Source organism: Neomonachus schauinslandi, chromosome 4 (genome assembly GCF_002201575.2).
Source record: "Neomonachus schauinslandi chromosome 4, ASM220157v2, whole genome shotgun sequence".
Lineage (NCBI taxonomy): Eukaryota > Metazoa > Chordata > Mammalia > Carnivora > Phocidae > Neomonachus > Neomonachus schauinslandi.
Genome location: NC_058406.1, coordinates 27,079,819 through 27,105,620, shown reverse-complemented (window position 1 = coordinate 27,105,620; position 25,802 = coordinate 27,079,819). Strand labels below are relative to the sequence as shown.

General features: G+C 39.3%; 1 protein-coding gene across 1 annotated transcript in view; it reads right to left on the bottom strand.

Moving 5' to 3' along the window:
- LOC110574889 (protein argonaute-3) overlaps positions 1–20,062 on the bottom strand; it is a 124,099-nt gene extending 104,037 nt beyond the window's left edge. Inside the window, exon 1 of the mRNA XM_021683695.2 lies at positions 19,731–20,062. Coding sequence (XP_021539370.1) covers positions 19,731–19,749 — 19 coding nt within the window. The 5' untranslated portion in view covers positions 19,750–20,062. The remainder of the gene's footprint in view (positions 1–19,730) is intronic.
- Between the last annotated feature and the right edge of the window lie 5,740 nt (positions 20,063–25,802).

Genomic DNA, 25,802 nt, shown 5'->3' with positions numbered 1-25,802 from the left:
TTTTTTTTTTTTTTTATTCATGAGAGACAGAGCGAGAGAGAAAGGCAGAGGGAGAAACAGGCTCCCAAGGAGCAGGGAGCCCGATGCGGGACTCGATCCCAGGACCCTGAGATCATGACCTGAGCCGAAGGCAGACGCTTAACCATCTGAGCCACCCAGGCGCCCAATGAGGGTGGGAGTTTTGTCTGTTTCCTTCACTGATCTATAATGTCCAGAACCATTCCTGGCATACAGTAAAAAAATAAAATGTGTTAAATAAATGAGATGAATAAATCAGAGCCCAATTAATGTTACAACTATGCAATGGAATATGTAACTACTAACATTAAAAAGAATAGAAAAGAAAAATAGAGAAGCTCCTTAGTATCAATAGATAGTAATATGAAAAAATATGAAAAAAACAATGCAGAATAGGGTATATAACACATGTTCATTTGCATGAAGAAACAGAATATACATTCTTATTATACATATATAACATACAGTCATATTATACAGTGTACACACTACTGTCCACTAAAGTAGTGGGAGCAATGATTGTCTTCAGAGAGGGAACTAGATGGCTGGGGGCCTAAGAAAGAAGATTGATTTTTTTTCCCCTGTATAGTCTATTCTGATACCTAATACTTGTTTCTGTAACACAAATCAGCATATATGCAATTGTAAGTAGGGAAATTATGTCACTTTAGCACAGACGTTACTTTGGTTCATATGTGTTTTTCTTCAGCTTGTTAATGCTTTTGCATTACCAAGTGATAGCAGTTGAATACAAAGTACACTAACAATGAATACAACAAACAACAGAGGAATACAGTATTGTCCGTGATACTCATTACATGTAAGGTCTTCCCTCTGGTTCAGTTTGGCCGCATGCTTGGACTCAGAATAGCTTTGGCATGATTTCCTCTGAAATTTGTGCTATTTGCCTTTATCTCAGTAATTTGGCACTCTCAGACCTTCCTCACATCCCATTTCATCAAGCTACCATCATCTTTTTCAACATCTTGAAGTCCTATGCTTATAGTACTCATTCATTAGAACTTTTTTTTGCTTCTACTAGTGTATTTTTAAAGAGATATTCACACCATACAACTCACCCACTTAAAGTATACAATTAAATGGCTTTTAGCATATTCACAGAATTGTGCAACCATCATAATCAATTTTAGAACATCTTCCTCACCCCAAAAAGAAATCCTGCATCCCTTCACCATCACCTCCCCATTCCCCCCAACCAAAGGCAATCATTAATCTACTTTGTCTCTATAGATTTGCCTATTCTGGACATTTCACATAAATGGAATCATATAATATGTGCTCCTTTATAACTAACTCCTTTCATTTAGCATGTTTTCAAGGTTCATCCACCTTGTGGCATATATCAAACTTCATTCCTTTTTATTCACCAATAATTTTTCATTGTTTGGATATACCACATTTATTTATCCATTCACCATTTGATGGACATTTTGATTGTTTCCACTTTTTGGCTTTTATAATAAATAATGCTGCTATGAACACTCATATCATGTCCTTATACGGACATAAGTTTTCTCTTCTCTTGAGTAGATTCCTAGGGATGGAACTGCCTTTTCAGGAACTGCTGGAATGTTTTCCAATCATTATGAATTTAATATGTTTAACTGTTACAGTATTTTTATTAGAATTTTCAGTTTCTATTATATTCTAGTTACAAAGTCGCATAGATTTTTTTTTCTTAAGATTTCATTTTTAAGTAATCTCCACACCCAATGTGGGCTCAAACTTACAACACTGAGATCAAGAGTCACATGCTCTATCTACCAAATGAGCCAGCCAGGAGCCCCAAAGCTGCATAGGTTTTGACTGCTTAGGTTCGAGTCTATTCCCACCCCTGCCCCCATTAAGGCTTAATATGATTGCATATATCACCTGATAGCAGAAACGCCTGTGTATCCCTTTATATCTTTTTGAATTTTGAATTATATGCTATTATTGTCTATTTTTTTTAAATCAAGATAAAGTTTACCTTGCTAATGAAGGTAAACTTAATGGAGGTATCCACTCAATGGGACATAAAAGTTTTGTTTAGTCTGTTTCACCATCCCTTTCCAAATTACATTCTGGGAAGGAGATTATAATCAGTAGTTGAATATCTCATGTGACAATAAAAGACAGCTGTAAATCTCTACCACTCTTTCCATCAAGAAGTGGTGGCTTTCCTTTCCCCTTGAGTTTGGGTTGTCCCTGGACTTCCAGAATGCAGAAATAGTTACACTGCATAACTTCTGAGACTTAAAAAGATCTGCAGCTTCTGCCTTTGTCTTTTTTTTTTTTTTTTTTTAAAGATTTTATTTATTTATTTGAGACAGAGAGAATGAGAGAGAGAGAGCACATGAGAGGGGGGAGGGTCAGAGGCAGAAGCAGGCTCCCTGCCGAGCAGGGAGCCCGATGCGGGACTCGATCCAGGGACTCCAGGATCATGACCTGAGCCGAAGGCAGTCGCTTAACCAACTGAGCCACCCAGGCGCCCTGCCTTTGTCTTTTGAATGCGACTTCTTAGAACCCAGCCTCCATGCTGTAAGGAAGCCCAATGTGCCACATGGAAAGACCAAACTATAGAAGAGCCCAGACTCCCCAGACTCTTCCCCCTTCTCTCCCACTTCCAGCCGATGGTACCAGTTGATCTTCTAGCCACAAAATCCTGAGAAATAATAAACCTCTGCTGTTTGTTTTAACTTCACTAATACAGTAATGGATAACTAAAACATTCATCATTGTAGAAAAATATGGAGAAAATATCTCATTATAAGAAAACAATGGCATAATACACTAATGTATTTAAGTTTATATAGTTTCTTTGCTCACTACCAATCCTTTCCAACTCCAAGTCTCCCTTCTTCAGGTTTCAAATTCATCTTTTGTTATTCTAATGCATGTCTTTAAATAGTGTTATGCAAAAAGGCATGGGGGATAGGGATAGATTTTCCAAGCCTTTACACATTTAAAAATGTCTGGTGAGGGGTGGGAGGGATGGGGTGGCTGGGTGACAGACACTGGGGAGGGTATATGCTATGATGAGTGCTGTGAATTGTGTAAGACTGATGAATCACAGACCTGTACCTCTGAAACAAATAATACATTATATGTTAAAAAAGAAAAGAAAAAGAAGATAGTAGGAAGGGAAAAATGAAGGGGGGGAATCGGAGGGGGAGAAGAACCATGAGAGATTATGGACTCTGAGAAACAAACTGAGGGTTCTGGGGGGGGTGGGGTGGGGTGATGGGTTGGCCTGGTGATGGGTATTAAAGAGGGCATGTACTGAATGGAGCACTGGGTGTTATACGCAAACAATGAATCATGGAACACTACATCAAAAACTAATGATGTGGGTGCCTGGGTGGCTCAGTTGGTTAAGCGACTGCCTTTGGCTCAGGTCATGATCCTGGAGTCCCAGGATCGAGTCCCGCATCGGGCTCCCTGCTCAGCGGGGAGTCTGCTTCTCCCTCTGGCCCTCCCCCTCTCATGTGCTCTCTCTCAAATAAATAAATAAAATCTTAAAAAAAAAAAAACTAATGATGTATGGTGATTAATATAACATAAAAAAAACTAAGGATGTAACGTATGGTGATTAGCATAACATGAAAAAAAAAAAAAAAAAGAATGTCTGTTACTTTCATATACAAACTCCCTGAAATGAACCCATACATTCAACAATTTGATCTTCAAATTTCCATAGACATTGTCTTCTAGTATTTGGTATTGTGATTGCTTTTTCTGTATGCATTCTTTATAAGTGAAACTTGAGAATCCATAAATATGTCCTTGTGTGGTTCTCCGTTAGCTTGAAACATAATACATTTTTTTTTTTAAGATTTTATTTATTTGACAGAGAGAGAGAGAGTGCATGTGAGCGAGCGCACAAGCAAGGAGAGGGGCAGGCAGAGGGAGAAGCTGGCTCCCCACGGAGCAGAGAGCCTGATGCGTGGCGGGGGGGCCTGGATTCCAGAATCCTGGGATCATGACCTGAGCTGAAGGCAGATGCTTAACCAAATGAGCCACCCAGGTGCCTGAAACATATGTTTAATTTTCAGTTGAGATCAGTATTTCAGAAAGGTTCCATTATTTATTTTTTATCTTTCTCAAACACCTCTAAAATTTGCCCTCAGTAGCCTGCATGCATGGATTTTATATCCAACCCAGTTGTTACTATAGCCCTATAAATATAGTTGTTTAAGGGTGCCTGGGTGGCTCAGTCAGTTAAGCATCTGACTTTGGCTCAGGTCATGATCTCAGAGTCCTGGGACAGAGCCTTGTGTTGGGCTCTCTGCTGAGTAGGGAGTCTGCTTCTCCCTCTCCCTCTACCCCTTCCCCCTGCTTGTGTTCTGTCTCTCTCTCATAAATAAAATCTTTAAAAAATATGTAGTTGTTGGGATGTCTGGGTGGCTCAGTCGGTTAAGCGCCTGCCTTCAGCTCAGGTCATGATCCCAGGGTGCTGGGAGAGTCCCTTGCTCAGCGGGAGCCTACTTCTTCCTCTGCCTGCTGCTTCCCCTGCTTATGCATTCTCTCACGCACTCTCTCTGACAAAATCTTAAAAACAACAACAATAAAAACATATTTGTGTAGTTGTTTGTAAATATTTAAGTTTGAAACTGACAGCTTCCATATCTGAAGTCTGTGATTTTGTTTTCTTTGTCTGTTGTCTTTTTTGCTCATGGTATTTTGTTAGCATGTATATCTGGTCATTGTACTTGAAAAGTTAATTTGTAGAAATAATTTGAGAACTAAGATAAAGATATATTCCTCAAGAAAAGATCTGCATTTGTTTCTGTCAGGTGCCTGGGAATACTACCAGTTCAGTGCAACTTAAAACAAATTCAAGATTATAATAAAGGCTTCCAGTGAGGGTCATCCATTTCAAGATTAGTTTCACCCTCAGTATAACATTTGAGGGTCCCAGTTTACAGCACAGAGGTCTCCTGTATAATCTCCATCATGTGCAGACTCTGGACTTTAATTTCTGTTCACTTCACATCTTCAGGCATCAAAATTTAAAGTTTCCAAAATCAGCAAATGTCCTCAGGAAAAAAGTGGCTTTTATGGTCATTACTTCTCTGGGTTTCTATTTCTCTTCCATTTTAACCTGGTAATTACAGGCATACACGACAGAACTGAATTTTTTCCTGTAAAGTATCTCTTGGTTTTTAAAATCTAAACTTCTTAGAATATATTTAAACATCTTTCAATATAATTTTTTCAAATTATTCTTAGATAGCAAATATTTACACTATGTCCCCCAAACTCAATACAACCTTTTTTTTAAGACAATGTATAAAGAAAAGTTTTAAGTCCAGTGCATTTGACAGAATATCAGACATCACACGTACAAGTTTTTTTGGTTTTGTTTTCATTTTAATTAAAGCTAATTAACATATAGTGTATTATTAGGTTCAGGGTGCACATATAAGTTTTTAGTTTTTTTATTATTTATTTATTATTTGAAAGGGAGAAGCAGAGGGAGAGGGAGAAGCAGACTCCCTGCTGAGCAAGGAGCCTGACATGGGGCTCGATCCCAGGACCCTAAGATCATGAACTGAACCGAAGGCAGATGCTTAACTGACTGAACCACCCAGGCACCCCGCAGGGTCACATATAAGTTTTTTAAAGCCTGCTGAGTATCAACAGAGGGAATGTGCTGCTGGTGCTTAAAAAAAAGTCATGAAGCCTCATGGTAACCAACAAAGAATAACCCTACGGTAGATATATAAAAGATAAAGAAAAAAAAAATCTAAGCACCCATTAAAGAAAATCATCATGAAGAGAGCAGAGAAGAAAGGAATGGCAGAACTACAAAACAGCATGAAAACAATTAGCAAAATAGCAATTAAGTACATACCTATCAATAATTTCTTTAAATGTAAATGGACTAAGACAAAGTGGAGTGGTTGAATTAAAAAAAACAAGACCCATCTATTTGCTGCCTACAAGAGAAGCACTTCAGATGTAACAACACAAAAAGACTGAAAATGAAGGGCTGAAAAAATAAATTCTACACAAATGAAAATCAAAAAATCATCTCCAAAACTTATGTCAAGGAGTTTACCACCAGTTTTTTTCGAGGAGTTTTATGGTTTCAAGTCTTACGTTCAAGTCTTTAATCCACTTTGAGTTAATTTTTGTGTATGATGTAAGATAGGGAAGCAGTTTCATTCTTTTGCATATGGCTATCTAGTTTTCCCAATACTATTTATTGAAGAGACAGACTGTCCTTTCCCCACTGTACATTCTTGGCTTCTTTGTCAAAAATTAATTGACCATTTAACATGTAGGTTTATCCCTGAGTTCTCTATTCTGTTCCATTGACCTATGTATCTATTTTTATGCCAATACCATACTGTTTTGATTACTGCAGCTTTGTAATATAGTTTGAAATCAGGGAACATGATGTGTCCAGTTTTGTTGTTCTTTCTCAAGATTGCTTTGGCTATTTGTGGTCTTTTGTGGTTTGATACAAATTTTAGAATTGTTTGTTCTATTTCTGTGGAAAATGCCATTGGAATTTTGATAGGGATTATACTGAACCCGCAGATTGCTTTAGGCAGTATGGACATTTTTCCAACCCATGAGCACTTTCCATTTATTTGAGTTGTCTTCAGTTTCTTTTATCAACGTCTTACAGTTTTCACTACACGTTTTTCACCTCCTTAGCTAAATTTAATCCTAGGTATTTTGTTCTTTTTGATTCAACTGAAGAGACTATTTTCTTAATTTCTCTTTCTGATAGATCATTACTTAGTGTACAAAAATATAACACATTTTTTGTATATTGATTTTATATCCTGCAACTTTACTGAATTCATTTATGAGATCTGACAGTTTTTTGGTGGAGTCTTTCAGGTTTTCTATATATGTCATTTGCAAATAGTGACATCTTCCTTTCAGATTAGGATGCCTTTTATTTCTTCTTCTTGCCTAATTGTTCTGGCTAGTACTTCTAGTACCATGTTCAATGAAAGTGGCAAGGGTCAGTGTCCTTGTCTCGTTCCTGACCTTAGAGGAAAACTTCTCAGCTTTTCATTGTTGAATACGATATTGGCTGTGGCCTTATCATGTATGGCCTTTACTATGTTGAGGTATGTTCAGCTGTCTCATTTTAAAAATGAGATAAAACTATATATTCTAGGGGCGCCTGGCTGGCTCAGTCGGTTAGGCGACTGCTTTCAGCTCAGGTCATGATCCCAGGGTCCTGGGATCGAGCCCCACATCGGGCTCCTTGCTCAGCGTGGAGGCTGCTTCTCCCTCTCCCTCTGCCTGCCGCTCCCGCTGCTTGTGCTCTCGCACACTCCCTCTCTCTCTGTGAAATAAATAAAATCCTAAAACAAAACAAAAATCTATGCATTCTAGATGTGCTTGGCTTTAAGTTATTAAAAAAAACCAGTTCTTTAACAAATACTAACAAGCATCTACAACATGTCACACAATACACTAAGTGCACTTCCCTGCATTAAGCACCTAGTATATGAAGGGAGGTGGACAGGGAAACAGTATACAGAACTTTTTTCCCCTTATCAATTTCAGAAGTAGACTTACCAAATCAAAGGGGAGGAACAAAAATGTTTCTGACTCTCAAACTAGCAAGTGAATACATTATTATCACCAGATCTCTCTCTCTTACCGTCTCTAGCATTAGGCATTACAATTTTAAAATACCTTTTATGTGTTAAAAAATAACTTTCTATTTTATTTACAAATGATTACTATCAAGATTGGCTTAAAAATAGTATTTTACTCTTCCTATATACCCCATTCTCTTATGAAACTCACTGCCCCCATAGATATTTAAAAAAAACAAAAACAAAACATAGGGACACCTGGCTGGCTCAGTTGGAGGAGCATATAGCTCTTGATCTCAGGGTCATAAGTTTGAGCCCCATGTTGGGTGTAGAGATCGTTTAAATAAATAAAACTTAGAAGAAAATAAAAAAACATAAAAGGTCATTTATCTACTTTAAATATTTATTGAACAATTACTGTGTTCAAGTTTTTATAGATACATAGATTAATTAATAAGTCACAGTTATTTGCTTTAAGTAGTTCCTAATATATTGGGAGGGATATTCCATCTTAATACTTAAGGAAAGTTAACATTAACAATAGCTACCTTTACTGTTAAATATTTTTTTAAAGATTTATTTATTCATTTCAGAAGAGAGAGAGCACATGTGCATGAGCGGGAGGCAGAGAAGAGGGAGAGGGAAAGAATCTCAAGCAGACTCCCTGCTGAGCAAGAGCCCCAGGTGGGGCTCAATCCCATGACCCTGAGATCACAACCTGAGCCGAAATCAAGAGTCTGGCACTTAGGTGACTGAGCCACCCAGGCACCCCTACCTTTATTATTAAATACTTGAAATATATTATGTGATTTCTTGCAACATAACTTTTGAGGCAGGTACTATATTATAATGAGGAAACTGAGGCATAGGGAGATTAAAAACCATTATCACAGTTAGAAAGTGGCAAAGCCAGGATTTGCAAATAGTCGATCTGATTCAGAGCCTACCATTACACTACACCATTATACCACTACGCTACTACAAACTAACATCTGCTGATAGTCTATCATTCATTAAGTCATTCATTCATTGACTCATTAATTTGTTCAACAAATCATTGCCTCCAACTGTCAAGCACTGTTCAGGTTCAGGTGAACAATAATTTTAATAATATTAACAGAGAGCTGGTCTTCACGAAGCTTTATGGAAGGGTTGGATAGGCAGATTAGATTGCACTTCTTTTTTGCTAGTCAGGTAGGAGTAAGTGCTATAAAGAAAAATAAAATACGTTAAGGTATCCGGATAGGGATACCTTAACACCTAGGGATACCGCCTAGGTGGCTCAGTCACTTAAGCATCTGACTCTTGATTTCGGCTCAGGTAATCTCAGGGTTGTGAGACAGAGCCCTGCATCAAGCTCTGCGCTGGACATGGAACCTACTTAAGATCTTCTCTTTCCCTCTCCCTCTGCCCCTCACAGCCTCCCCCCCATAATAAACATAACATAATAAAATATGTTAAGGGGATAGAAAGTGGGGGTTGGAACAGAATAGGTAGTTAATTATTTGATGGGTTTGTCAAAGAAGGCCTCTTTAAAAGGGTGACAAGTTGGCAGAAAACAGAGGAAGTGAGAAAAAGAGTCATGTGGACATCTGGAAGAACATTCCAGCAGACTCTGCACTGAGTGTGTAGCCCGACACACTCAAGTATATACACCGAAGTATAAAGGAAAAAGCAGAAGCTTGCTTGGGGAACAGCAAAGAAATCACTATGCCTGAAGCACAGTGAGCAAGAAGAGAATAAGAGATGAGATCAGAGAGTGAATGGGAGATCAGATCATACAGGATTTGAAAACCATGAGGAGGTCTTTGGATTGTATTCTGAGACATAAGAAGTCAACAAAGGGTCAAGAAGCATTATGATCTGACTTGAATTTATTTTTAAAACAATCACTCTGGCTGCTGCGTGAAGAAACTATATGTAAAGGTACAAGCAAAGAGACCAGTTAGTAGGCTAGTTGATTGTCCAAGCAAAGGATAATGATGGCTGGGGGTGAGGTGGTACCAACTGGGGAATAATGTTGATGTGGAAAATATTTACAAGGTAGACCTGATGGGAACGGCTAATGGATTAGGCGTGTGGTTTGAGAGAAAAGAGCTCTCAAGGATTGTTTTGGTTTTGTGTTGTTTTTTGGTCTAAGCAACTAAAAGAATGGAAGTGTCCTTTACTGAGTTAAGAAAGACTCAGTGATTGGAGCAAGTTTGGAGAGGAAATCAAGAGAATTTTTAGGACATGCTAAGTTTGATGTGTTTATACAATGAGGTGTCTAGTAAGCAGTTAGTTGGTGTAAAGTTCAAGGGAGAGGTCCAGGCTAGAGAAAAAAATGTGAGTGTCCTCGACATAGTAATGGTATTTGAAACCACTGGACTAGAGATTACCCAAACTGTGGTAAGATACAGAAGAACACTAAGCCCTGGAATACCCCAATGTTTAGAGATTGGGGAAATGAAGAGGGCATAGCAAAGGAGGCAGAAAAGTGATATCCAGTAAGGTTGAGGAGAACCTGGAGAGAGCGGTACCCAGGAAGAAACGGAAAAAAGTGTTTCAGGGCACCTGGGTGGCGCAGTCAGTTAAGTATGCAAATCTTGGTTTCAGCTCAGGTTGTGATCTCAGGGTCATGAGACTGAGTCCTGTGTCGGGCTACACACTCAGTGCAGAGTGTGCTTGAGATTTTCTCTCCCTCTCCCTCTGCCCCTCCTGCTTGTGCTTTCTCTCTCTCTCTCTAAAAATTAAATAAATAAATCTAAAAAAAAAAAGTGTTTCAAGAAGTAAGCAATTTAATCAAATGAAGTCAAATAAAATGAAGATCTAGGAATTGACTACTGGGTTTAGCAAACTCTGTGTTGACCTTGATAAGAGCAATTTCAGCAAAGTGATGGGAACCAAAAATTCACTGGAGTTAAGTTCAAAAAGAATGCCCTGAACATGATCAAGACTTTAGGTCCTAGGAATTAACAGTAAATTGAAAGGAACATGTTAAATTACACAATGAAGATGGAACCAGCAAAATCCAGACTGTGGTAAGTCTAAAAGGACAAACAATCCATAAACTACATGGGGGGATGGGGGAGGGAAGGATAGAAAACTTACACATTAAAAGACACTTAAAAGACATATCAATCACGAATGGATAAAAAAGAGGTGGTATGTGTACACACACACACACACACACACACACACGCCATTGCAATTGAATATTACTAAGACATAAAAAAGAATGAAATCTTGCCATTTGCAACAACATGGATGGATCTAGAGAGTATAATGCTAAGTGAAACAGGTTAGTCAGAGAAAGACAAATGCCGTATTTCACACATACGTGGAATTTAAGAAACAAAACAAAAGAAAAAAAGAGAAAAAAAACAGACTCCTAAATATAGGAAACAAACTGGTGGTTACTAGAGGGGAGGAGGGTGGGGGATGGGTGAAATACGTGAAGGGGATTAGGAGTATACTTATCATGATGAGCACTGAGTAATGTATAGAATTGTTGAATCACTATATTGTACACATGAAACTAATATTACACTGTACATTAATTATACTGAATTTAAAAAAGACAATCAATCACAATCTGTGAAACTTACTTGGATCCGAACTCAAAAATGAAAAAATAAATAAAAGGCAGACTAAAAAAAAGTATAGCTGAGACAAGTAGGAATTTGAACACTGACTAGATATTTGATACAGACTATTATTTTGCTGTGATAATGGTACTATGGTTTATTTTAAAAGCCTGTATCTTCTGTAAATACTTAGTAGATATTTATGAATGAAATAGTATTATGGGTAGAATATGCTTCAAAAAAATACAAGGGATGGGAAATTAGAAGGGACACAATTGGATGTGGGTTGATGATTGCTGGGTTTGGGTGATGGATACATGGTAGTTTATTACATAATTCTACCTATTTTTATACATCCTCAATTCTCTATAAAATAAGTCTCCAAAAATAGAAGAAAAGAAGTGCCATTTCCTTTGCATACTTAAACTCTTTTTACCATCCCATTGTACAAACAAGGAAATTAAGGTTAAGGAACATTAAAGGTACAGCCCAAAGTCACAGTTAACTTTTTTAATAGACTATTAAAAAAATATATTTGTATATATTTGAGAGAGAGAGAGAGCATGCACATGTGTGTACACGAGCAGGGAGAGGAGCAGAGCCTCACGTGGGGCTCGATCTCACGACCTGAGCCAAAATCAAGAATCCAATGCCCAACCAACTGTGCCACCCAGGCACCCCTAGACTTTATTTTTTACAGCAATTTAGGTTCACATCAAAATCAAGCAGATGGTAGATTGCCCATATGCCTCCTGCCCACACATACCCATAAGCCTCCCAATCAACATCCCCACATCAGAGTGGTAAGTTTGTTACAATCACTGAATCTACAATGACACATCATTATCAAGTCAGTTAATTTGAGAGCCAGGATTTGTCTCTAAAACCCATGCTTTGTATACTATAACACACTGCCAATTTTTCCCCCATTATTTTGCCGGGTGCTATTTATACAAACTGGCAAAAAACCAAAATTGTTTCATGAATAAGCAATGTAACAAACTCTACAGTTATTATAAAATCATCATCATTAAGTATCCAAAAAATATTTTAATGTAAATTAATGAAGCAATATATTTGCTTACAACAAATTATACTTCCAGTGAAACACATTTCAGTTTTTTTAACAAATACATATATTGCCCACTAGATTTGGAGATATAATTACACAGAAATACAAAGCACTATCTGGGACTTCTCTCCACTTCAGATGTTTTAGTAGTTCTAGGAAGTACTGGCTAATATCAACTAACCACATTAAACCTCAAACATAAAACAAAACATGTTCAAAGTATGTTGTTCACTGACCTAACAGTCTACATGTACTAGTTTTTTTCTTTTTTTTTTTTTAAATAAATAATAAATAAATAAATCAGGAACTTTAGTTAAGGATAAACATGTACTAGTTTTGAGTCCAAAGCTAAATAACAGCCTACAGCAAATGTGAATGATGAAAAACAGTGAATAAATCAACCACAGCTTATACTATAGCCTATTATGAAAATAATGGATTTTCACTGGTAACTTCTGCTTCAGTGTTCATGGAATAATACATCTTGTTTCAACAATTCTACTTCTAGGAATTTATCCTAAAGCAATCACTGGACCACAATACAAACATATATATTAGGATACTTACCCAAGTCTTATTTATAATGAAAAACAAAAAAGAAAGAAACCTAACCCACCATCAATGAGATTGATTAAATATGTACTGAGTACAGACTATCACATTGCTGTAAAAATGTAAGTATTATTATGGAAAAAATGTCCAGGACACATTACGGAATAGAAAAAACAATTAATATAATGGATGGAGATATGGATGGATGTCTCGGAAGCTATACAAGAAAAATACTAGCGGGCGCCTGGGTGGCTCAGTCGGTTGAGCGACTGCCTTCGGCCCAGGTCATGATCCCAGGGTCCTGGGATCGAGTCCCACATGGGGCTCCCTGCTCTGCGGGGAGCCTGCTTCTCCCTCTCCCACTCCCCCTGCTTGTGTTCCCTCTCTCGCTGTGTCTCTCTCTGTCAAATAAATAAATAAAATCTTTAAAAAAAAAAAAAAAAGAAAAATACTAGCAATGGTTTTTTTCCCCCCAAATTTTATTATGTTATGTTAATCACCATATATTACATCATTAGTTTTTGATGCAGTGTTCCATGATTCACTGTTTGCATATAACACCCAGTGCTCCCAGTGCAATGGTTTTATCCAGAGGATGGGATATTATTTTCACTTTCTTTTGTTTTTTGAAGATTTATCCATTTATTTGAGAGAGAGTGAAAGAGCACAAGGGGAATGGCAGAGAGGGAGAGAAAGTCACAAGCAGGCTCCACTGAGTGAGGAGCCCATCGCAGGGTTCAATCTCATAACCTTGAGATCATGACCTGAGCCGAAACCAAGAGTCAGAGGCTCAACCCACTGTACCTCCCAGGTGCCCCTTCACTTTCTATTTTAGACTTTCCTATATTGTTTGCTTCTTTAAAATAATAAATAAGTATTTTTAGACCCAGGAAAAATTTTGATTTGTTTTGGAAAAATGTATTGTGTTGGCTTCAAATTTTGACATAATAAAATGCCTGTTTACTACATAAACCCACAAGGCTAAGCAGTAAACATTAGCATGAGATTTTAGTAACCCCCCCACCTACTAATTCTACCTATTCATTCAATGAACCTCTACAAACAGTGCACTTATTACCATATTACATTTATTATTTCACTAGAGCTAAATAATCACTTGCAGAAATTCAGCCTGCTGAGGGTAAAATTTCTCAGATGGCAGTACTGAAGAACTGTTAAAAAGGCATTTTGCCCCTTGAAAACAAGAGAGCACATTACCCAAGTATGTCCTGCACAATGGAAATGCCTTGAGATTTATTTCATAATTAAAGGTTGGGTAGCTTCTGAAAAACTGTGATCAGCCAAGCAAAAATTTTAGAAAATTTTTGAGTAATTTTAGAGGAATGCCACTTTTATGTTAAATATACGGATAGAAATCAAGTCTTAACTTAGAAACCAGAAATTTCTTTTAAGAAAAGGAAAAAAAAAGAAGACTTCATTGCTAAGGTATAAGCCCATTTTGCAATCTATTCTTTAACCTTTTTTAAAAATTCAGATACACTAATGAACTTCTTTTATGAGATGATTTAGAAATCAGTTAAAATATCAAGTATTGGTAATGACTCAAAAATAGTATTATATAAGCCTACAACTGAGAACATTTTCTTGAAAAATTTCTTCCACAAATGAAAAACATAAAAATATCCCATGTTTAGATTCTATATACCTTCTGACTTCTCAAGAACCTGACAACTTAGAAACAATGTAGGAAAAAACTGGCTGATTCAAAACAAAGAATTCTTCCAAATTATTTCACTATTATTTCAGAATAATGTAAATAATTTTGTATTGTAATCAAATGACAATAAGCTCAAATTAAGAGAAAACATCAGTTGTGTGACATGGTTTTGCTAAATCTCAACAGGCTTTTTTTTTAAAGCAATGGACAGCCAAAGAAAGTTATTAATATTAACACAGATAATGGCAGAAAACTACAGAAACTCCAAATACAGAAAGGCTGTTCATGTATCCTAACAGCATAACCATTATGGTTGAAAAACCACACAATATTCTTTCTCACATCTGTTTTGTTAATGAGCCAAGGATGGGGGTCTATTGGGTATCCTAGACAACTGAATTAGAAGTAGGAATGTCTGGTGAATGCTGTTTATCCCAACAAACTGAGACTACATAGGTTTAGAAAGAATACTATTCTTAAATAAATTATATTTTTAGTTTTACCTTCTCCCAAAATGAACTATCACTTGCCTTATTCTCCCATCTATCAAAAAAAACATAAAAAACAAAAAACTTATAAATTACTTTAGATCTTAGGTGTTTTTTTTTTTTTTTAATATTTTTATTTATTTTTTTCCAACAGAGAGAGAGACAGCGAGAGAGGGAACACAAGCAGGGGGAGTGGGAGAGGGAGAAGCAGGCTTCCCGCGGAGCAGGGAGCCCGATGAGGGGCTCAATCCCAGGACCCTGGGATCATGACCTGAGCTGAAGGCAGCCGCTTAACGACTGAGCCACCCAGGCGCCCTTTTGATCTTAGTTTTAAGTATTATTAGAGAAAATGTTTCGTTAGATTAACAAAATAGTTAATTACTTTATCTTTCAGATAGATCCTCAAATATTTTAAGACTATAAGAACCTATGTGAAAAAAGATGGCTATAATATGAAGAAACACAGTCTTCAACTAGAATACAATAGTTTTATGACAGTTCAGCAAGAATTCTATTCTGAACTACGGTTTTTCCATATACAACAGAGATCTTTTCCAGGAAATGTCCCCTTTACAGGGCCCCAGGCCTCTCTGCATGCTATCAGGCCAGGCTTATAGAACCAAACGAACACAATGTCCCCACTGGAAAACATTATTGAATATAAACTAAATTTAAATTCACAACTTGGTACATAAAATTTTCCAAAAGAGCAAAAGGGAGTAGCATCTTGAAATGATTTCATTCATTCTAGCAGCTTTCCTAAATTACTTAATTCCTTAATTTTTTTTTCCTCTTTTGAATAGAGATTTACTAGTTTGAAATTTGGCTTAGAAATTTAAAGAGTGGGGCGCCTGGGTGGCTCAGTCGGTTAAGCGGCTGCCTTTGGCTCAGGTCATGATCCCAGGGTCCTGGGATCGAGCCCCGCATCGGGCTCCATGCTCGGCAGAAGCCTGCTTCTCCCTCTCCCACTCCCCCTACTCTCTCGCACGCGCTGTCTCTCTCTCTGTCAAATACATAAATAAAATCTTTAAAAAAAAAAAAAGAAATTTAAAGAGTGATCAGGGTGATGGAATCATGGATAATGTTTAAAAGTTTTCATCACATTAAGCAAATTACGTTTGAGGGTTACTTATATGTTCTTTTTCTCCTTTAAGTCTTTGTTTAAAAGAACAAAGTTGTTTCTTGCCTCCTTTTCAATTTTCCCTCAGGGGAAAAAAAATCCATCACTGTAAGAGAAATTCAATTCTAAAACAAAAATCAAAATAATCTTGCATATTTTTGTTAAGTCCCACTGCCAGTCAAGAGCAGCAAATAGTAGGAAAAAGTTATGGTGGCCACTCAAGAACAGCACAAACTTAAATTTAAGTGGCAACCAAGTAGAAAAACCTTTTGCATGTTCAAAATTCATGCCCTCCAGACAGAGCAGCATTTTGACAATTTTTCTTCAAGACAAAAATCTACAAATGAGAAAACATATCCCACAGTGATTAAAAAAGATTATTTTAAGTATTAAACTGAGAACCTAATGGCATTATATATTTTAGTATTTTGAATCCACAACTTTTATTCATCTCATTCAAACTTAGTTTCCATATATGCAACTTCTGTTCCTTTGGAACTTGTTCTCAAATGATTTTTCTAAATTATTTTATTATTATTTTTAAGTAGGCTCCACGTGTGGAGCCCAACGTGGGGCTTTAACTCATGACCCTAAGACCAAGACTGAGCTGGGAAAGACTTAAGACAATGGACTGAGCTACCCAGGAGACCCTAGATTTTTATTAGTAAAGAAATGCAGAGCCTTAAAATCACTTTGCAGATCCAAACATGAACTTAAAAGTATCACTAAGAAACATGGTCTATTCACTCCTGCAACACTGTATAAGACAACTACCAAACATATCAAATCACTTTGCATATCATTAATTTAAAGTAACAGTAAACGTTTTTCTTCCATTGGTAGGTGAGTACAATTCCTTCTGCCCTAAACAATAGTCTGACATCACCTAAACATACAGACTAGAGTAGTAAGGTTCTAAAACACTGCTACTCAGGAGAACCGATATCTCAATGAACATTTCTGCTGCTTCTATTGACACTTACTTAGAATTAAAACATATACTTTTAGTCCAAATGTAACTAAACTCTAAAAAACAGGGTTTCATCAGAAGTTCCTCTAGCCAAGGAGTCACAGGCACAGAAACAAAACTATTGTTATATTTAAAAACCAACTGTGCCAGCTTCTCTGGTTAAATCAAAGTTCACAAAGTTCTAAATCAGAACAATGTACAGGACACCCTAAAAAATAACTTAAAATATTACATGCAAAAAAGGAGGACAAATACTTTTAGTGAGGAATGATTCACCAAGAAACAATTATATAGCATTTGTACCCTAAGTCCAAGTCCTCCAATGTAATTTAAGTTTTCTATGTATCTTCTCAACAACTAGAATTTAAAACATCCTATCAGAAGGTAATATCTAAGAATCTCCACACACACACAAAAAACCCTTAGAACAAAATTGGAGCAAAGATCCAACATTTACTCAACAAACTACCAGAGAACATTTATGTCTAAAAAAGTGTTTTTAAGTAATCTCTACACCCAAGGTGGGGCTCAAACTCACAAATGAGATCAAGTGTCACGTGCTCTACCAACTGAGCCAACAAGGCACGCAGATGTCTAAAACATTTTAAACCAAAATATGTACCTGTCAAATTCTTTTTTTTTTTTTTTTAGTTTTATTTTTAAGTAATCTCCACATCCAATGTGCGGCTCGAACTCACAACCCTGAGATCAAGAGTCTCATGCTCCACCAACTAAGCCAGGCGGGCACCCCGGTACCTGTCAAATACTTGATTTAAAACTCAGTTGCATGTTTTGCCCAACTATGCTTTCAATTTCACAATGCAGCATAACAATTACATAAGTCTCAGGAAGAATGAAAATTTTGTTTTTGATGATGACAATTCTGAGCCATATAATACTTCATCTTCATTATTAGACTACAGTTAATCATGTATGTAACTGCAATGAAGAGCAAACTTTGAGTTTCAAGATGGTCAAGCATATGGCTGATATTATCTAATTCTACCTCCTCAGATGTGAAGATAGTTAAACGGGTATATATTTCAGTAATGGCATATGCAAAAAGAAGATGTAAAACTTATCTATAGCTCAAGAATTCACAGGAGCATTTACTGAATCATACTTGGCTAGCTGGACCAGTTGGCTAGGTGATTGGACTTCAGAAGTATTTTCTAAGATGTTGTCCATACATTGGGGCATAATTTCATATGAAAAACCCAAAAGAGGAAAAAACTAAAAAACAAAAACAAAAACTATCTTTAAAACTCAGGGTGATTAATAAAGTATTTAACTTTCATGCTTTGTTTTCCAGGCTTGACAAGAGGACAGTTATGTAAAAGTCACCCATAGCCCTAGATCATTATATTCACTAAACAATATGATACAAAATTAAAAAACAAAGCCAGGCACAGTTTCAGAAATATACAAATCAATGATAAACAAATGAAAGTATAAAACTCTTCACAATCTACAGACAAAGTATCTCTTTTTAAGAAAATATGATGATGACAAAAAATGAAGCATGCAAAAGAGAAATGAGAGAAAAGGATTAGAGAAAATTTCATATAATAAAACTTGCAATAATCCCCTCTCCCCGTCCCATCTCTACAAATTTGTGCTGTTCGCATCTATTGACAATTATACGTCTTAACCTAATTAACAGATCCTTTATTATCATTAGGTCACTGGTTTCTTTTATTATTTAAGTTTCTCTCATATTCAAATACCTCCCAAACTGGCAAAACGAGATGTGAAATTCAGGAACTTGTGATCCCATCAGTAACAAGACACCCCCCACCTCAATGTTTTGAAAATTAACTTATAAATGTGTTACTGTCTGGATAAAACATACTATGAAATTTAACATATTAAGTATGATCTTTTGGAAAGCAAACCATTATGTAACACCTACTTCATATCTCTCAATTAATTACTTCAGAATCATAAAGAGTGCTTTTTCTTTTTCAAGGTAAGTACTGCCCATGTTGCGATTTTTCTCAAGACTGCCGTTTTCCTAAGGAGAGAAAGCAGTTTTTTTAAATTCCAAATTTCCAGGAATATGATAACCGCTTCTCTAGGGAATAGGGAATGAAAAAAAATATTGTCAGCAATTTTAAGATCCACCTCCTCACGTAAGCGGTAATCCGGGCCAATATGACATTTCCGAAATCCTCGGGAACTACATACCATGCTGCCACAAACATCAGAAGAGAACTCGGGGATGGAGGAAATGCCATCTTGCATTTGACGTTGTGCTTACACCTATTTAAAACTTAATTCCCACCGTTATCTCCATGTAGCTTCACAACTACCCTAAGAGGTGAGAGAGCCGACCGCCCAGTGCCTCCTTGGGACACACAACCCGGTTAAAGGAAGCGCACACCGTTACACCTTCAATCGGAATAACAAAAGCGACGACAAACCCTTCTAGACTCGAGAAAAAAAAGAGTAATATCGCCTGGAGAACCCCAAACTTCAATCCTTTAAGCAGTGTCCCCTCCCCACAGTTTCGCCTACTCAGTGGCCCCGGGGAACTGCGGCGGGTCTGCGGGGAGGCGGAGGAGGGGCCGGGCGGGGGACGGGAGGAGAAGCCGCCCGGACCGCGCTCACCACGCGCACCTGGGTTGGGAGGGAGCGACGATGCTCTGGGGATAACCCCCGCCCACTGGGCCAGCCGCTCGGACTTGCTCACCTGCGGAGCCGATTTCCATTCATGGAGCTGGGGGGAGTGCTTCGAACGAGAAGGGCGCCCACCACTGGGGGCAAGGAGGCAGCGCAGGGGGCGACGCGGTGCGACAGGCACCCTCACTCGGCCCTAAGACGAGCTGGCGATGGCTTCTCCTCAGCAACCGCACTCCGAAAGCTCTTGTCGGGAAGAGCCGCCGTGGGGAGGCAGCACGCGACTATGCGAGAGGAAGGAGAAGCGTGAGACGAGAAAAGGAGTGCCCCGTGCGGAACTTGCGTCGCCCGCGGCCGCTTACGCTCCCACCTCCCCTCCACGACTGCGGCGCCGCCGCCGACCTCCCCGGGGGCCGCCCCCGGAAACCCGCTGGCGTCAGTTCCGCTGCCCGGGCTCGCCCGACGTCCAAGCCTCGCCTCTCCGCCCCAAGCCGTGCGGGCGCGACGTCGGTGCGGGCGCGGCCGGCGCGGAGGACGCGGGGGAGGTGTCGGGGAGCGGGGGCCGAGCCTGGGCGGAGCTTGGGGCACGCGCGGCGGGCGGGCCCTCCCACGGTCTTCTGCAGGGCCGTGCCTGCCGGAGACAACTCGGAGGAGCTGGACTCATAGCACCACCCCAGCGTGGGGCGGTGCCTGCCGGAGGCGACGTCGCAGAGGGTGGTGTAGCTTACCTGGGGAGGAGCCTACCTGGAGCGTGGCCGGTCTGTGGTGCAGGGCCCCGACCCGCAGCGGAGCGACCGGGGCCGAACACGTCTAGGGCAAAGCCGCCCTCCTTACGGAGCCCTCCCGCCCCGCCCAGCTTGGGCGGCACCTCGCGCCTCCTCCTCAGTAAGCGGTCAAGTGACCACCACAATTGATCATTCCGAGTCTGTTGCTTTGACGACCGTGGAGGGAGGGAGGCGGGGGTATGTACAATTTAGCTTGGGAAAAGAGTATTGAGAAACAAGACATTACACAAACATCACATCGGATAATTTCCTCGTTTAAAACGCTTTAATAGCGTCTTGTCACACTGAGGTCAAACTCTTCCAGGACCAAAACGCACCGAGTAAACGGACACTTCCTTTCTCCTCAAGCAAGACTTTCCCTCACCACTATGCTACAGCTATACTGGTCTGCTTCTGATTCCCACTATGGGCAAAACGCATCCCTTTCCGACTCGGCGCCCCTCTGCTTTTGGTTCTCTTGGCCAGGAACAGAGCCTCTCCTTTCCCTCCACCCTCACGTTGTCTTCTTCCCTCCCCTGCCCGCCGCTTCTTTTTCTCTCTCAACCTGACTTATTTCAGAGAGGTCTTTTCCCGGACCACTGATCTACCGTGGAGGCCCGTTTTTCTATTACAGCATTTCCCTAATAATCCTCCCAATCTGTAATTTGTTTTACTTAACTAGTTTGTGTGCCCCCTCCTGGACTAGCTTGTAAGCTTTATAAGCTTACCGTGGCCAGCACACTCACTAGGAAATAGTAGGTCCTTAATATGTTGCCTTGACTGAAGATTCATGATTTTTACCTATGTCCCTAAACATCAATAATGTCATTTAGACTTTTAAAAAATCAAAGTATTTTGTTTTTTAAAGTTTGGGATATAGAACAAAAGTATCCTGTCTTCAGTTCCTCCCAATCACTGTGGGACTTTGGATCAGTCGCTTGAGCCTCTTAATTGAGAAATGGAGAGACTAACCTACCTTACACAATTGTTGTGAGGTTAAGGAATGCACATAAACCAGAACAAACCCTCCCTAACTAAATGTTAGTGAATAAAGTTTACTATCATTAACATTTTAAAGCACTTATTAGATGCACCTACCTTAAAGTGAACATTTTATAAATGGATGGGATTCAAACCCTCATCTGACTTCAATTCGGCCTCACTACTTCCCACCCTTAACCCTTTTACAGAATTTCAGTTTCAAAGTATCAAATTAAATGTCACCAGATGAAACACTGTATCCTAAAAGTTATTTTCAATACCTGACTATACAGAATGCAAGTCAGTAGCATCATCCCCACAGGGTAAATACCAACTCTTGTGCAAGGGTCTATCACACCCTCAACCCCCCATTCTGGAACTGATTCCCTGAGTGATTACAGGCTTATCCTCTCCCAGAATAGACATGGTGATGGGTAATGAACCCTTGAGGTAGGCCACTGTCTTCTTTGTTGACCTTGATTAAGCAGGATTTGGACCTCCTAATTCAGTTTGATTTAGTATCCCATCTACTTCTGCTATTCAGGGACCCTACCACCTCTTTAGAGTGAGCCTATGTGAAAAGTACATTAAGTATAATATCAAGAAGTAGGAAGGCAAAAGGTCTAATGATTCTGCCAAAAGCAAATTGTATGAGGCTCTCCCCCGACCACATGCACACCCTATTTTTGGATAACCTCATTCCCAAACAAGTTGGCTCTTAAGGCCATTGAGCAGGGTCTTTGTGTATCTTAACTGCCATAGCCCCACTGCCTAGAACAGTGCCAGTGCCTGGCACATAGCAACATTCCATGATTTATGGGATGGATGGATGAATGAGTGGGCTTCAAGAATGGGGCTCAGGAAGCAGGCTAAAACTCTGCCCTCATCCCTTCTGGCACTGGTTGCTCTCAGAAGGGAGAACTATAAAATAGTACAGACATCTGAGGGACAAGGAAACCAGTGCCCTCCGAAAGCTGCATTCCTAGGCTTCCTGTGTTAGATAAACATCACCACTGGATGATGAGAGCAACTGGATAGAATCCTCTCTTACATGGGGGTTGAAGTTACTCAATTTGACTCGAATTTAAATTTCTTCTCCCAGACCATCAGTTTTTACATAGCAGCAAGTTATTTTATACTGTAGGAGAACACATTATAAAACATACTGGCCTTAGGGACAAAGCTGAGACTGAAGGCTCTCTGCTAATGTATGTGATTCCAAAGTCACTCTGAACCTTACATTCCTCATCTCTAAAAGCCAGAGTACCCAAGTAGAGAAGACACTGCTGGATACCTACCCAGGAGCCCTAATCCCCTTCTTTCTTGCCTAGCAGACCAGACTTGTCTTTCTAATCCACAGACTGATGAAGCACGGTAACTGCTCAGAGGGTAACTCCTAATTAATCTAAGCCACTCATGATGAATGATCTCATTTGCTCTGGCAATGACAGGAGTGAGAAGATGACCCATTTTTAGTGAATAAGATAGGAGGCCAGATCTGTTGGGGCTTCCAAGGATTTCCTTACTTTAAAATGAAATGTAAGGAAAAATTAGTCCCTTTTCTGTTACACATTATTCTGTCAGCATTTCCTTCCTGGACTTGCAGTAGCCACCTTGGGACCCTGAGGCAAACTAGCATGAGGATAAACCAACAAAGAATAGCAGAGGAAAGTCACTGCAAGAACCTGCTTTGTTGGTATTATCACTGAGCCACTGAATTAACCAACCTTGGAGCCATACTAAATCAAGACTTCTTTGTCATGTTACAGGTTTCTTATTTAAGCCAATTTAATTGGTGGTTTGTTATGTGCAATTGAAAGGAACAGATAAACTACTTCACATGAATGCTGTGAAGATGCAATTAAATAAGATAACAGAGACTGTACAAAACACCTACTCATATACTTCCAAGTATCCAAAGCTGCTGCTCCTTTTCAGATTACTTCCCTTAACAAGCCATTGGCCTTTTCCAAAAACATGGCTAGGAACTCCCACTGTCTCTTTTAAGAGAAAGTTCCTTGCCTTCAGAAGGTGGGGAAGAGGAATGGAGGGCTCCCTAGAAAGATCCCTCAAGACTTCTTTGTCCAAAAAAGACTGCCAAGTGGATAGTGCTGAAGCTCCTGCAGTCTAGAACAAAAAGACAGTGTATTACTACAAGGTAAACCACGGTGGTCTAAAAACCTTGATAGGATATCCTGGGGAAGGAGGTTGTGGTGCTTAAGTGGAGAACTTTTAAATGTACCTCATCCCCAGAAAGTCCACTTTTCCAGTTTAAAGGATTGCTTCTGTCATGCTCTGTAACTTCTAAGCTTGCCAGGTTTCCTCAGCCTGTAGCCAGGGGAATAAACGGGCTTGAAAGCTAGAAACAAATAGGGAGAGCTATTTGCTACAATTCAATGCTACTTTCCATTCAAGCAGTACAGATGGCAGTCTAGGGATGGCCCAGGCTCAGAACTTGAAATAGTCTTCTCTTTGCACTATAACCCTTTCATTTAGCCACCAAACCCTAATTGCCATGAGATTCTGGGGTTTGCTAAGCCAAAAGATACCAACAAATACCCAGCCTCACTTTGCTCCAAGGCACTTCCTAGACAAGAATGTGCTACGGGCTATGTTGCCAATTGACAGGGCAAAGGAAAGGCTGCTCAACCAAAACTGAAGAGGAATGGCCAGGGAGGGGTGTTAGGACAAGCCTTGACTCAAAACCTTGAGCTCCAGGACCAGACAAATCAGGATAGTGGGAGCCCACTATCTTTTTCTCTTGAGTAGCAACCAACAGCCAAATTCTGAAACCTTCTGAACATCAATCATTTCTAAAACTGAAATTTATGGCAAGATGTGTCATAATGATCATCCTCCCACTTACTCTGCTAAATACTTTATTTCTGCTTCATTAAGGGTTATAGATTTATTTAAGTTTTATTTCAAGTGGGAAAAATCTCCTCCATGTTCCAATTTGCTCAAGTTTGATCAACCTAACTAACCCTTGCTGCTGAAAAGGAGCTGGGTACGGCTAGCTTGCTTCCAAGGGAATCTGACAGGTGGGAGACACAGGTTAGCTCTGCAATTTGAAAGTCACAACACTGGGCCTCCAGAGGAATGCTAGGCCCATTTATGTACACACTAGCTGCCACTGAAAATTTCTTACTGGGCCCCGGGCCAGAATCCATCTCTGAGCCATCTTCCCCCAGTACACAGAAATAACAGTGCTCTAGCAATACCAGGGAGGAATGCCAGAACTTGCATGCTTGACAACTGTACCATCAGCTTAAGGTACAAAACCATAGAACCTCCAAGTTTTGGTGAGAGTAAGAAAAGATGATGGTAATTTGGTTAAGTTTCTACTTACCTGAAGAGTCAGGAATGCTGAGTCCATCCTGTGCACTCAGTATCACTTCTTGACTCCCCCTCTGTATTCATGAACCACAATTTCTAGATAATTTCAAGTCTATTCACAAATATTGATCCCCTGATATAAGCTACAGCCCTGAGATGACAAAAAATGAACAGAATGTAGTTTCTGCTCATAGGAGTTCACAGGCTCTGGGGAAAACAAGTCATGAAAATAAAGCCAGCTGCTAAGTGCTACCAAGTGCACTGGAACACCATCTAGGACACTGGTTAGGAACAAAATTAGTAGGTTTGTTTATTTTATTCTTTTACAAGTATCTCCTGAGGACAGGAGGAAGCTGGAGGTGGAGGTGGTGGTTGTGGTGAACAACTTGGAAATCCTAGTCTTAGCCTTATTTAAATTAGGTTTTTTCAATGCTCATTTTCAAGAAATACTGGAGAATGACCATATAGTTACCAGATGCCAAAGAAGATGGGGTGGAGGATGGTAAACTGAGAAGAAAAAAATACCTCCTCAAGGGAGCAGTTCATCTTGTTAATTACGCCCTTCTTGGATCCTATTCCATTCTCCTGACTTTTCTCCCACTTCATTAAGTAAAAAATATACAAGGTATCTACTAGTGATTTAACAGTCTTCTTAGGTTCAGCTTCCTCTCATCCTTTAAATTGTGTTTCCTGGAGTGGGACCCTATGTTTTCTTGCTCTACTCTTTTTCTCAGCCATCTTGTTCATTCCTATGGCTTTACCTACCATCTATAGGAGTATGAATCCCATTATCTACAATTGCAGTTTTGCAGTCTTCCCTGAGCACCAAAATATAAGTGTTTACTGGAAACCTTAAACTTGTTGCCTCATGGGAACCTCCACACTCAGTCTATACAAGGCTGTCTTCACAAAATTCACCACCTTTCTTCTATCGTCTCCCTTCTCCCCCAGCCTTGGTTAGAAGAATGTCCCAATATACTCATTGCTCAAGTAGGAGCCTGAGCATTATTAGCCTCTACTCCTCTCTCTCCCTTCCATCATCTGTTGAGTACTATCTTCTGAGT